At 39.6% G+C, this 13,906-nt stretch overlaps 1 protein-coding gene across 1 annotated transcript in view; it reads right to left on the bottom strand.

The window, feature by feature from the left end:
* SLC9A7 (solute carrier family 9 member A7) overlaps positions 1-13,558 on the bottom strand; it is a gene marked incomplete at its 5' end in the record, with an annotated part of 119,007 nt that extends 105,449 nt beyond the window's left edge. The window contains 3 exon segments of the mRNA XM_027765626.1: positions 2,017-2,093; positions 10,197-10,274; positions 13,359-13,558. Of these exon segments, the coding sequence (XP_027621427.1) occupies positions 2,017-2,093; positions 10,197-10,274; positions 13,359-13,558 (355 nt within the window).
* Positions 13,559-13,906: the final 348 nt, after the last annotated feature.

Genomic DNA, 13,906 nt, shown 5'->3' with positions numbered 1-13,906 from the left:
TGAGTTCTAAGCCACCGAGTCTGGGACGCGAACCACGGTTGACTACGTGGGAGTCCAGCGACAGCCATTACGCTAACTGCTGGTTCCCTTCAGCTGAATTTTTGAAAAATTAGCTAAAGGGAACCAGCAGGTTGTGTAGTAGTTGAGGCTCTGGACTATCACACGGCCATCTGTGATTCAAGTTCCGGACCCAGCTGCTTGAAAATCACACCAGGCACGTGTGCACACATACCCAAAATACTGAGAGGAGACTGGCGGAAAAGTGATTGTGGTGTGGCCATCCACCCTGGGAGGGTGATTTCTCACTTTCCTTGTCTTTCTATCTCTCTCTGGTGAGTGCACATGCACAATGGCAAAAAAAATAGATAAATAAAAATTAATTTTAAACAATTAACTAAAATTCTCACTTTAGTCAGATATTTCGTGGTTTTTAACTAATGTCCTTTTTCTGCTCCAGGATCACCTCTCAGATGCCACATATTTAATCATCAAATCTGTTTAGTCATTAGCTGTGACAGTTTCTCAGACTTTGCATGTTTTTGATGGCCTTGGCAGTTTGGGAAAAAAATTGTCAGATATTTTATAGAATGTCTCTTAGCAGAGATTCAATTGATTATTTTTCTCATGGTTAGACTGGGGAAATGTGCTTGGGGATGGATGACCAGAGAGGCCCTTCTTATAACAAATATCTAGGAGCCATACTCTCAACATGACTTATTACCATTGATGTTGACCTTGATCAACTGCCTGCTGTTCCAGGTCTTACAGACCACGGTTCACCTGGAACACTGGTCGACCTCATTTTCATTATGACTGCCCACCTCCCAACCCCAACTGCCTCCACAGGAACAGGGGTGGGTGCAGGTTAGTGTCTGCCAGGCTTCTTCACTGTTAAACTTCTCTGCTTTCTCCCTTCCATAGTGTACTTTTTGGAAGGAAGTCTTAGCAGTGTGCATGACTGCAGCTGCTAGAAGTCACTGTGTTCAGGACCAGCAGTTGGAGTAATGGCTATGTCACTGGACTCCCATGTAGTCGACCGTGGTTCAAGTCCCAGACCCAGTGGCTTAAACTCACACCGGGTGTGCATACGTGCACGCCCAAGATCCCAAGAGAAGGATGGAGGAGAAGGGGTTGTGGCGTGGCCATACCCCCGGGGGGTGATTTCTCCCTTTCTATCTCTCGGTCTCTCGTCTTTCTGGCAAGTGCACGTGCCCTAAAGCAAAAACCTCACACACACACACACACACACACACACACACACACACAAAGAAGTCATCACTGTGTTCAGCACACTCAAATCAGGGTGAGAGGAGAGGGATGGGGGACTAAGCACTACTTTTTTTTTAAAAGAAAGTATCTACATAAATTATTTGGAATTCTTCTACATAGGAAATTTGTCTCTTTTCCCCCATTCATTCATTCATTTATTTATATCATTATGGACTCAGGGATATTCAATTTATACTGATGATAACATAATACAATGTCATTTACTTACTTTTAATTTTATTTTGTTGTTCTTCAGTCATTAGGTATACTTTGGCCACTACAGGAGCTTCTAGGTTGGCTCTTGTATCCCCTTGACATGTCCCACATTCCTTTGAGCACTTCCTTTCTTTCTGGCATTATAAGATGCTCCCTTTTCATCTTGTATATTTCCTGCCCTAGTCCCAAAATCAGACATTTCTGTGTGGGGCTCTGGTTATTTTTAATAAAGAATGATACTGAAAAGATCTAGGCGCTAGGTATACTTTTATTTCATTTTTATTAAGCTTAATTCAAACAGCCACATGTGGTTATTTATTTATTTATTTATTTATTTTGGAGCAGTTTTTGCTATAGGGTGCATGTGCTCGCCATAAAGATGTGGTGGTTATTAACTATCATCCTGTACAGTGTAGCTCCCCACCCTCTTCCATCAGCACAAACTTTAAACTACTAGACTCTGTGGCCCCATGTGGGTCTCATCCCTTTGGAGAATATGTTAATTCAGTTATAAGACAAAAACTCACTTACCCAATGATGAAGCAGGAAACAGCAGTCCCCAAGAAGGCATAGGCTAGAATAGAATCAAGATTTCTGAAAAAGTGTCTCTGAATAAAACAAACAAAAAAACAGGATCATACTGTGATTTCTGACAGTGAAACACATGAAAAGTCTCTAAAGTCAGGTATGCATGCCACCTATAATCCCAGCTACTGAGGAGGCTGAGGCAGGAGGATCATGACTTCGAGGCTGGCCTGGACAATATATTAAGGTCTGTTTCTAAAATAAGAAAAATATTCCCTAAAAAGTGAAACTCTACTGTTTCTATTATTATACAACAAGTAATTGAAATTACTACTAAATACCGTTATTTAGCTGTAAACAATATAGTTTTAAAATATTCTTTGAGGGTCAGGTGTTAGTGCAGTGGTAAATGCAATTGGACCCACATGGGAAAGGTTCTGGGTTCATGTCCTATGACTTCCCTGAGCATGCTAGGTGCATGTGCTGTGATCTGGGCTAGCTGAGACAGAATGGATCATGACTAGGGATTTTGTCAGGATTATCTTTCTCTGTCTCTTTCTTTTCCTTTACTGGAAGAAATAAATAAATAAACTAAAAAAAATTTAAATAAAATATGCTCTGCACTTTCCACCACTGAGCAAGTAAGTAAGAACTTATAAATTTTCACACAGAACTATGCTGGCTGATTACATTAAACTACATTAAATGTGTGTGTGTGTGTGTGTGTGTGTGTGTGTGTGTGTGCGCGCGCACCTGCATGCCCATGTACGCATGTGTGCACATAAGCAGATCAATCATTTTTATAGATTTAACCTAAACTACTTTATATCATGATTCAGCTGGTTACTTCCAATTCAGGTGGTATCCTAGATGATCATTAGAGATATGTTTGCAATAAAGCATGAAGGTGCCATCTAAAGAGCTTTCTAATTAATTCAATATCAGAAAACAAGAGTGCTGGGGTCAGGTAGTGGTACAGTGGTAATGCAACTGGACCCACATGGGAAGGCCCCAGATTTGCATCTCAGGCTTCCCTGTGCACACTGGGCATGCACATTGGGCATGCACATGCATGTGCCCATGATCCAAGCTGGCTTAGTGTGGGGGTGGATCCTGGCATAAAGACCCTGTTGGGGGGTGCCCCCTCCCTGTGTTTCTCTCTTTCATAGGAGAAATAAATGTTTTAGAGTCCTAAATATCTGTCCATGGGGCCTGAAACACCTCCTTAGATTCATCTGGATTAATCTTTGGTGCCTGGGCAAAAGGAACAAAAGAGACAGATGTAGAGGAATGAGAAATAGTCGGTTCCATTTAAGATGGACAGGTTTATACAGGATGAAACTCATAAACAGAAGATCTAGCAATTATTCAGAAAGAGGTGGGCAAAATGACTGGTTACCTTAAAAAGTATAAACATACACACTAGGATTTACTTCTTACATGTCATTAGGCCTGTGGGATATTTTGAGTCATGGTTCTTAATCCTCATGGCATAAACTATTATTGTTTGATGATCAAAACCAGACAAAATCCCAAATGTCCTAGTCAAACAAGGGCCATCAACACTTTACATAAAAATTTAAAAATGGCAGGAGATCCCCAGCATGCCAGCTGAGCAGCATCAGGGAAAGGTGGAGCACAGGAAGAAGAACCTAGCTTGGATCAGGTTGCCCCCATGAAGTCTGAACAATGAGCTACAGACATCCTCTGGTTTGTGTCCCAGACAGAGGGGCTGGGTCCATGACTTCAATCTTTCCCAGTGCCTGCCCCTATCTGAGGCTAGACAAAGGCATCAAGAAATGTCTAGTGTCCCTAGTCGCCTACTCAGAAGAGAAGCCATCAAGACCTTGCCATGCCAACAGTCACCAAATGAGGGTGCTGCCGGCACATATTAACAACACATTATGTTTGCTCTTAAATCATTCTTCTCAGCCTTTTTAAGCTAATGTATTTATACACCAATGTTTTGGAAAAAATTAATTAGATTTTTTTAAAAAAACACAACTGTAAGCCCACTTCCTTTTAAAAGATCTATCAAGGACTTAAGTCAGAGAGTGTCAGGAGTACCAAGGATGATGCATGAGATCAAAGATGCTCATGAGAGGTACATAGGAACAACTTTAAATTGCATATGTGCTTTTACTTTCTACTCAGCCTTCTTTTGAATAACTATGCCCAATGGCCAAAATAGAAGAATCTGAAAACTCTTCTTCAGGTCAAATGGGTGACGAATGATTTGATATTTTAAATAACTAATCTTAATGTATAATCAAAGTCATAGTTGCTTTAAAATGAAATCAAATCATGGGTTGGTGAAAGTCATTCTACTGGTGGAAAAACACCAGAGTTTTTGCAGTCTTCCCTTTATTAGCCTCATTTTCTCAAAAGAAAAACAAAGAAAAGGTTTTGCTAGTTCTCAATTTAACTTTTTAAAATGCTAGTCTTTCAAGTTATCAACTATTAGTTTAGTCTTTATTAAAAAGTCTTTATAAAGGCACTTAAGTGTTTGTTTCTTAAAATGGTTGCCATCTCTGATTAAACCTGTTGTCAATTAAGCATGTATTATGTTGTCAGGAAAGTCAGACGTATTTTTCTATGTCTTTCTATGCAAAAAGACCATGACTCTTCTGACAACCTAATATATTAATGTAACGATTTCACTATTTAACTGATAGTATGTAAATGGGTACATTCAGACCCTCTTTGACCTATGCATATATGTGAGGGAACTTCAAAAGGTTAATGGAAAAAGAAAGCAGGAATTTATTTTTGGTGCAAAAAGAAATGGAAATCTATACTTTTTTTTTCACAATATGCATTTTTCCCACAAATTTTTGAAAATCCTATGTTGTCGTCACACACCATGGGCCTTTTTTGTCTAACTTGAAAAAAGTTTGGAATTAGCTTTGATTTTGTGCCATCACTCATGGTTTGCTTACAAGGCACTGGCAGGGAAAAAATTTAACTACAGAACCCTTCATTTTTGGTGAATATCCCCACCAAACACACACACACACACATACACTAACATGTTAAACCTTGTTGGTGGGTAATGGGAGGGGAAAGGATTTCCCAAGAAGTAGGAATGTAAAGCTTAGAATGATACACCTAGGGGGCCAGTCCTGTGGCCTGTTTGTTAAGAGAGTTTGATCCTGGAACCAGCAGATGGCATAATGGTTAGGTCTCTGGACTCCTACATAGTCGACCACAGTTCGAGTCCTGGACTCAGAGACTTAAAACTCATGCCAGGTTTGTGTGTGTGTGCATATGTGCCCAAGATCCTGAGAGAAGAATGGGGAAGTCAGGACTGTGGTGTGGCCATCCCCACTGGAGAGTGATTTCTTGCTTTCTGTCTCTCCAGTGAGTGCATGTGCACTGTAGCAAAATAACAAACAAACAAACGAAACAAAACAAAACAAAAAAACTCTCTCAAAAGAAAAAGAGAGAGAAAGAGAGAGAGAGAGAGCTGGATCCCACATGCCCGACCACATGGTTTGAATCCTGATCCCCATAGTTTGAAAAACACTGGGTGCATGTATATGAGTGCCCCAAATCCCAAGAGGATGGAGAAATGTAGGAGAGAAAGGATTGTGATGTGACTATGTCCATGGGTGCTTTTTACCTGTCTCCCTCTGATAAACCCATGTGCCCTCTGGCAAATTAAAACAAAAAATGATATAGCTAGGGATTGGAATCTCATGTAGGTTTTCACCAAAACAATCCTTCTCACTTTGGTCTGTCTTAGGGGATCTTAAAGACTTCACCTGGGGGAGTATGCCACTGTGTTTTGTTTCTCCTTGCCACTCTTTTTTTTTTCTTTTTTTTAAGGTTTTGCCATAGGGCATGTGTGCCACCAGAGAGAAAAAGAGAGAGACAGTGACAGGGAAAGTGAGAAATCACCTCCCAAGGGGGATGGCCATGCCACAATCTCTTCTCCTCTATTCTCCTCCTGGGATTTTGGCCACACATGCACATGCGCCCAGCATGAGTTACAAGAAACCAAGTCTGGCACTCAAACTGTGGTCAACCATGTACAAGTCCAGCGACTTAACCACAACACCACCTGCTGGTCCCTCTCCTTGCCATTCTATAACTGAGAAGTAAAAGTAGGGGAGACTCTAAACAAGTCATAGCTGCAAATAGGAATAGGATGAGAGATCAAGGATTTCACTTGGCACCTCATGTCCTGTCATTTCTTCTCCAAAGGGAAGTTGTGGGAATTGAGGAGCTGGGTCACACGGCAGTTTGCACAGGGAGAGAGCAATGCTTGGAGGGAATGAGATGGGCTTTTCATTCTGGGATCATGGTTTCATGTATGTGAGACTTGCAGCTCACATCACACCTTTGAGCCTTAACTTTCTCTCATATAAGATGATCATGATGGGGAAGTCATGAGAATTGAATGGGTTAATAAATGTGAAGTATACATTTAATTACTAGATACAATGCACAAGAAAGTGATGTGTCTCTCCAAGATACAGTAAAATTTCAATTCACATCTGCAGATATGAAGTATGAGTTTTTGTGTGCATAATTTTAGAATATATTATGAATGAAGAAAATAATATATTATGAATGTATTTTTGATGGTAGATTTATATTACTACTTTTTTTCTTTGACTAATATCATAAATATGAGTTTACCTAATAGATTATACACACACACACACACACACACGTATGAAAGAGCATGCACTTGCCAGAGAGAGACAGAGAACAGAAATAGAGGGAGAGGAGAAAGTTCCCCTCTCCCACCAAGGAGAATGATCATGCTGCAATTCCTTCTCCTCCATCTTTCCCCCATTTGGGGATTTTGGGGCATGCATGCACATGTGCCCAGCATATTTCTCAAGTTGCTGAATCTGGGACTTGAACCATGTGTTCAGTCATGTAGCTGGACTTAACCACCAGGCTATGGAGCTGTCTTAAGATAACATTATTTATACCCATAATAACTATCTCCTAACTGTAACATGTCCATATGACATACAAATTAAGATGACTCTGACAACCCCAGAGATTAGTAAGGAAAAGGATATGTTTTCTGTACAGAAAACCTAAATCCAGAGGCAGTGTAGCACAAAGGAAGACCTTGGACCCTGGAGTCAGACAGAGAAAGAAAGAGCATAACCTTGACTTAGTCCTGTACCATCTATATAACCTCACATGCATCATTAATCAACTCAGTTTCATCACTAAAATTCAGGCCACTCTCTACAAGTGAGTGTACAAATGTGCATTGAACTGGTGTGCAGAAACACACATCTCCTGTTCCTCAAGTATCCAACATGGAGAGGGGACTTATGTTCCATTCCTTATCCCTCTACCCCTCCACAAATGTGATGCAATAAGTACAGATCACTTGATCTCTGAAAGGGAAAATCAGCTTGACTTGTAGTACTGACCCTCTTATGCAAGGTGGGAAATTGTTCTTGTTCCTCTAACCTCTAGGTTATGAGCAAGCAGGAAGCCTTTGGCAGGCTCAGTAATATCTAGGATTTCTCCATTTCAGCCTCTCTACCTGTGACTGTGACTGTGACTGTGACAGACCTGGTGGCTACAGAAGAGCAGTCTATAATTCATGAGGTAGGCTGATAAGTGCTCCATTACCTAGGGCTATGCTATACACTCCAACATGCATTTACCAGGGACTCTGGATCATAAGTCAATCATTAAATCATATGTTAACGCCTTGTATCTGTTAATCAATGAATTGGAAACCAGAAGGAGAAACAATGTGAGCTAATCTCCAACCACTTTTACCTTCTAACAGAGATTCTATGAGGATTAGACTGAGTATATGTAAAAACAAAGACTATATGTAGGGTCAGACCCATAGCACAGGGGATAGGTGCTGCGTAGAGGAAGCCAGATCTCATGTGGCCAACCAGGCTCAAGTCTCACCCCTGGTGGCTTGAAAAATACACTGGGTACATGCACACATGTCCAGGATGCTGAAAGGATAGAGAATTGGGGGAAAAGAAATGCAGTGTGACCAATTCCTGTTGGGGATGCTTTCTCTTTCTCTCATGCACACACTTGCCTTCTGGCATTAAAAAAAAATAAAGAATGTATGTAAAATTCCTAGTACACACATAATAGATGCAGCATAAAGTGTTAATATATTTTATGTTGGTTGAAAATAATTTTAAAACCTTCTGAAAACTGAACAGTGGCTTTGAAAGAAAAACCTGCCTGATGGGCAAGAATTCTCTCATGAAGTAAGTTGGGAAGTGTTCCTTCCTCTATTTTCTGAAAGAGTTTGCATAGGATTAGTTCAAAGGGTCTGTCAAAAGTTCATGGAAAATACCTATTATGAAAACATTGTACATGTATTTCAAAACATTTTTACACCAAATACAATGAAATGAAAATCCATTTTCCATGAACTTTTTGATTTTTTTTTTTTTTTTGGAAGAGAGTGTGAAAGACTTTGTTATAGGGTGCATGTGCTCACCAGAGAGAGAGAAACAGAAAGTAAGAAATTATCCCCCGGGGGGCTGGCCACACTGCAATCCCTTCTCCTCCATCCTCCTCTCAGGATTTTAGGCACACATGTACACGTGCCTAAAATGAGTTTCAAGCCTCCAGGTCTGGGACTCAAATCATGGTCGGCCATGTGGGAGTACAGTAATGTAGCCATTACGCCATCTGCTGGTCCCTGAATTTGCTTATATGATTTCTTCCTTAAATGCTTGATATAATTTACCATCTGGTCTTGTGGGAAGGTTTCTAATTGTGAACTCTATTTCTTTCATTTATATAGGGCTATTAAATTTTCCTTTCTCTCCTCAGGTCAGTTTTAGTAATTTGTGTCTTTCAAGTATTTGCCCATTTTACTTAGGCTGTCAGACCTATTGGCATAAAACTGTCCATGGTATTCCCTTACTATCCCTTAAATGTCTGAAGGGTCTATAGTGATGTTCCCTTTCTCATTCCTGATAGAAACAGTTTGTTTCTTTCTCTTTTTTTTCTTGATTGTTCTAGCTAGAGTTTATTAATTTGGGATACATTCTCCAGTTCCTAAGTATATTATTGAGTTTTACTGTCAACCAAGATATCTCCGCATTAGAGTCACCAAAAAGGTTTCCTTTAGTTCTCAATTCATAAAGAGAGCTGAGAGAAGCTCCATGGGTATTATCTGAGGGAAGCCTTTCTAGAGACCAATTTTCACATAATATCTCCACACTGCAAAAGGGAGAGAGCCATCCACACATCTGTAAAGGTATATGATATTTTAAATAACTAGGGACCAACCTTGCTGATGGGCACAAGGAATCTTACTAATAAGGATAGTTAGTCTCTTTAAAACTTTTTTGGGGGGAATAATTATAGATCCATAGAAATTACAAAGATAGTATAGAGAGATCCCATGTACTCTTCACCCAGTTTCCTCCACCGGTTATGCCTTACATAACCACAGTACAATGTCAAAACTAAGAAACTGACATTGGTACAATGTGTGTACATAGTTCAATGTTATTTTATCACATGTGTAGATTAGCATAACCAGTACCACAATCAAGACACAGAACTTTTCCCCCACCATGAAAATGTCCCTTATGCTACCCCTTTATAGTCACTCGCATCATTCCTAACTCCTGGCAACTATTAATTTGTTTTCCATCTCCATAATTTTGTCATTTTAGAATGCTATATAAGTGATATCAAACAGTATGTAACCTTTTGAAATTGAATTTTTTTTCTTGCAGCATAATGCCTTATTTTGTTCCATTTTATTAGTGAGCACTATTCTATGATATTGATGTACCACAGTTTATTTGACTCTTCATCTATTATGGGAAATTTTGGTTATTTCTAGTTTTTGTCTATTACAAATAAAGTTAGTATGAATGATCAGGTATAGACTTTTGTGTGAACATAACCTTTCATTTCTCTGGGATAAATCCTCAGGAATGAAATTGCTGGTCATACAGTAATTTATAAGAAACTGTCAACATGTTTTCCAGAATGGCTATACCATTTTACATTCTCACTGGCAATGTATGAGCATACCAGACTTTAAAACAAAAATGAATCATTGATGTTGAGTCAACTATAATCTCTGAGTAGGTGTAGAACTCAGTAACAAGCAATCTAGGATAAGAAAAACACTAGAAAATTTTGCAGGTAATTTAACAAAGAGATTCACAAAATTCAGGAAGTACTAACAAAAAGCCTCTTACCTTTTTTAAGCTATATCCAGCATGGAAAATAATTGGAGGCAGCAGAATGTTGAAAAATACCTCTGGATCAAATGTTACCTAAAAATTAAAAACAAAAGGCCAATTTTTGTTTATTATCAACCAGTGCCATATTATTTGATGAACGTTTGCAGAAAGTAAATAACATAGATGTGAATAATTAGGGACTCATTCCAGAAGAGGACACAACTGCCCTGTGGCCTGGCATGTACTTCTCCCAACAGCACTTCTCACTTCTGATCTTGATGCGCTCTTTAAAGACATATTAAGACACAACTATTCAATGCAATTTGGAGAACTCACACAAAGCTTCTAGCCAGTGTTTTCCAAGAAGAAATAAAAACATCTTGATTTTTAAGGGTTTTGTAAGGGTCCAAGTGCAATAAAAGATGCTGTCATGATTCTTCATTAACTTTCTGGATCCTGTCCCACAGACTCCTTTGTAGGCATTGTTCTATTGAAATTAAATCTCTTCTGAAAGACCTTCTTTATCAAAATCTATAAGCCTAGATTGAAGGTATCAGTGAAGCTGGTGGCTTCCTCAATGTCTTCATAAATTCAGCAGCTCTAAGAGGACTGAAATTACCTGTAAGTTTGATACAGAGAAACCACTCTGAAACTTTTACACAACCAAGTTTTATACCTAGAAAAGAATCAACCATTCTATAAGCATGCAAACCTTTTTAAAGAATTTGTTCATGTCACCAGATTAATTGGCTTTTATTTTAATTATTTATTTTAAATCTTCATAATAATTTATAAAAGCTAGTTTTTTCCTTTAAAAATTGATGATGTTGGACCAGCAGTTGGTGTAATGGCTATGTTGCTGGACTCCCATGTACTCGACCATGGTTTGAGTCCCAGACCCGGTGGCTTAAACTCATGCCAGGCACGTGTGAATCCATGCCCAAGATCCCAAGAGGAGATTGGAGAAGGGATTGTGGTGTGGTCTTCCTCCCTGAGGGGTGATTCTCGCTTTCTGTCTCTCTGTCCCTCTCTGTCTTTCTGACGAGCGTACATGCCCTATAACAAAAACCTCTCCAAAAAAAAAAAATGAAATTGATGATGTTAATTAGCCTAATTAAAAGAAAAATGGTTCTATAAAATTATGTTTTATTCTGTCTTTTTACTAAAGATAAGCATAGTCTGCAAAGCATGGAACATCAGATTGAGAAGTAGCCTTGCACAAATATCTACCCAACATGACAACACCAGGCCCAAAAAAGAGTGAGATTTGCTGCCGGTCACCAAACCTAGTAATGTATGAAGTAGCACAAGAGTTTTCTGACCAAAATCAAATAAAAATGGTCTTCACGACAACAAAGTTGCCTTGACAAACTTCTTTTACCTTCAACTAGCAACAGTGATCTTGGCCTTGTTTGTTCTCCCACCTTTGCTTTGTGTGGCAAACTTTTAAACAGAGATCTGAATAAACATTTTTTCTAAATATAAGAGAGCAAAATTCAGCTTCATCTTCTATTCTGATCTGAAAGATGGAAATAGGCTGGTATTATTTCACTCTTCCCCTCTTTTCTATCCAATAGGAAAGACTAAAGCTGCCATTTCAAATCAGCCATTAATGTAGCATTTACACTGGTTATCATTTTCAGTTGCATTAGGTTTCACACTGTTGATGAAAATACTGCACTTTCTTATTAAGTGTTGAGAACAAAGAACATACTAGTACTACCACTAGGGGACACAGAGAAGATGGCCATGTTTAATGCTCTAGGTCGAGGCTAATTTTCCTTCTGGATTATGGTAGATTCCAAGGACAGCAACAATTTAATTTTTAAAGCACACTCTACACTCTGCCTCTGATTTCAACCCTTCATATACCTTATTAAGGCTATGTTCTATGTTAAAAGGGGTTCCCCGTAACCTGGATCTCCCAGACCACTATTCAGAAGCCTTCCTGCTAAGAAGGCCTGATCTATAATGGAATGGAATATATTTTAATTACTACATATTTCTTGCTTATCCTAGACATTACTCAGATGAGGCAATATCTAAGCCTTTTTTCCTGTGGGTTATTTTTTTCTAACCCAACATCAAATGAAAACCAATGCTTGGATTCAAATTCTAAGATGGGACCTTCTTCTTCCAAAGATATTCTTAGCCTTTGGCATCAATCACCAATAAGAGTAAGTGCTCAAATATCTGTATTAGGTGGTTGGAAAAGTCATGACATTTTTCTGTGCAAAAAGGTGTCACAACTTTTTTGACAACCCAATAGAATCTGGCAAAGAACAATGAAGAATTAAGATCTGTACTTCTGAATACTGCGCCAATAAGCTAAAAGTGAAGAAAGAAGACCCAGCTGTGGTGGTGATCACTGCTAAGATGCTGTGTTCTGTAAACTGAGATAGGAGGCTCAGGATGATTCTGGATCCAACCTAATTTGGGATACAATGGTATGTACCTGTAGTCCCAGCAACTTGGGGCAGCTTAGGTAGGAGAACTGTAACATGGAGGAACCCTTTCTGTTTTAAAAGAAAGAAACAGGGACCAGCAGTTGGTGCAATGGCTATGTCGCTGAACTCCCATGTAGTCAACTGCAGTTTGAGTCCTGGACCCGGTGGCTTAAACTCACGCCAGGCGCGTGTGCGTGTGTGCCCAAGATCCCGAGAGGAGAATGGAGAAGAAGAGATTGCGGCATGGCCATCCCCCCCGGGGAGGCGATTTCTCATTTTCTGTCTCTCTGTCTCTGTCTTTCTGGTGAGCACACGTGCCCTATAGCAAAAACCTCTCCGAGAGAGAGAGAGAGAGAGAGAGAGAGAAGAAAGGCAGATAGGCAAAGCAAAGCAAAGTAGAAAGAATCTTATTCCTAAGCCATAGCAAGGACAAGAGACATAGTAAATAAGGCAGTTAGAGAAGCAAGTGAGTAGGGATATACAAACCCACCCAAAACCAGTGGCCCACATCAGCTACAGAATCTAATGAGTCAAAGAAGATCACAAAGTTGAAAAGTCAGGTTAAAATATGATTCCTTCTCTTCATTATAGCCCAAAAGCTTCTTAATAAAACAGCCATGAATATTACTGATATTCCAGGAGTTAGGTAAAATTTCTCTCTCCAAGGTCAAGATAGAGTTGAGAAATCAATACCACATCAGCACAACAATGGCAGAGGGTCCCAGCTCACCTTGCGCAGCATGTCATTCTGCTCCACACTGTTGACCTTGCCAGGGCTGATTTCTCCTTTCAAGGTATATTCAAAGAACTTCCCACTGACATTCACTAATAAGGTGCTGAAAGCCCTGTCTTCCTGAGTGCAACTGAGTGACTTGTCACGGCCACTGGTGGCAGGGGTGCCATACCTCAGGATCACCCCAACGATGAGCCCTGAAACAGAATAGAGAAAAACATCAGGCCTGAGGAAGGGTAGAGAGAATATGGGAATAATGACATCCTTGATTTCACCAACTAAGAAACACAGACATAATCTTAGAAACCAGCTATAGGGTGTGCATTTTATGAGCACCCGCATGGTCCTTCAGAAAGGCTGAAGTAGTTAATCTATAGTAGTCCCCCCTTACCTGTAGGGGATCCATTCTAAGACCCCCCCAGTGGGTGCCTAAAACTGTGGTCAACACCAAACCGTAGATATACCATGTTTTTCCTATACATAAACTCGTATGATAAAGTTTAATTTACATATGAGGCACAGAGAGGAGATTAGCAATAATAACT

The sequence above is a fragment of the Tupaia chinensis genome, unplaced genomic scaffold, assembly GCF_000334495.1.
Source record: "Tupaia chinensis unplaced genomic scaffold, TupChi_1.0 Scaffold138988_1, whole genome shotgun sequence".
Taxonomy (NCBI): Eukaryota; Metazoa; Chordata; class Mammalia; order Scandentia; family Tupaiidae; genus Tupaia; species Tupaia belangeri.
Note: the sequence above shows the minus strand (reverse complement) of the source record. Positions and strands in the feature narration are given on the sequence as shown.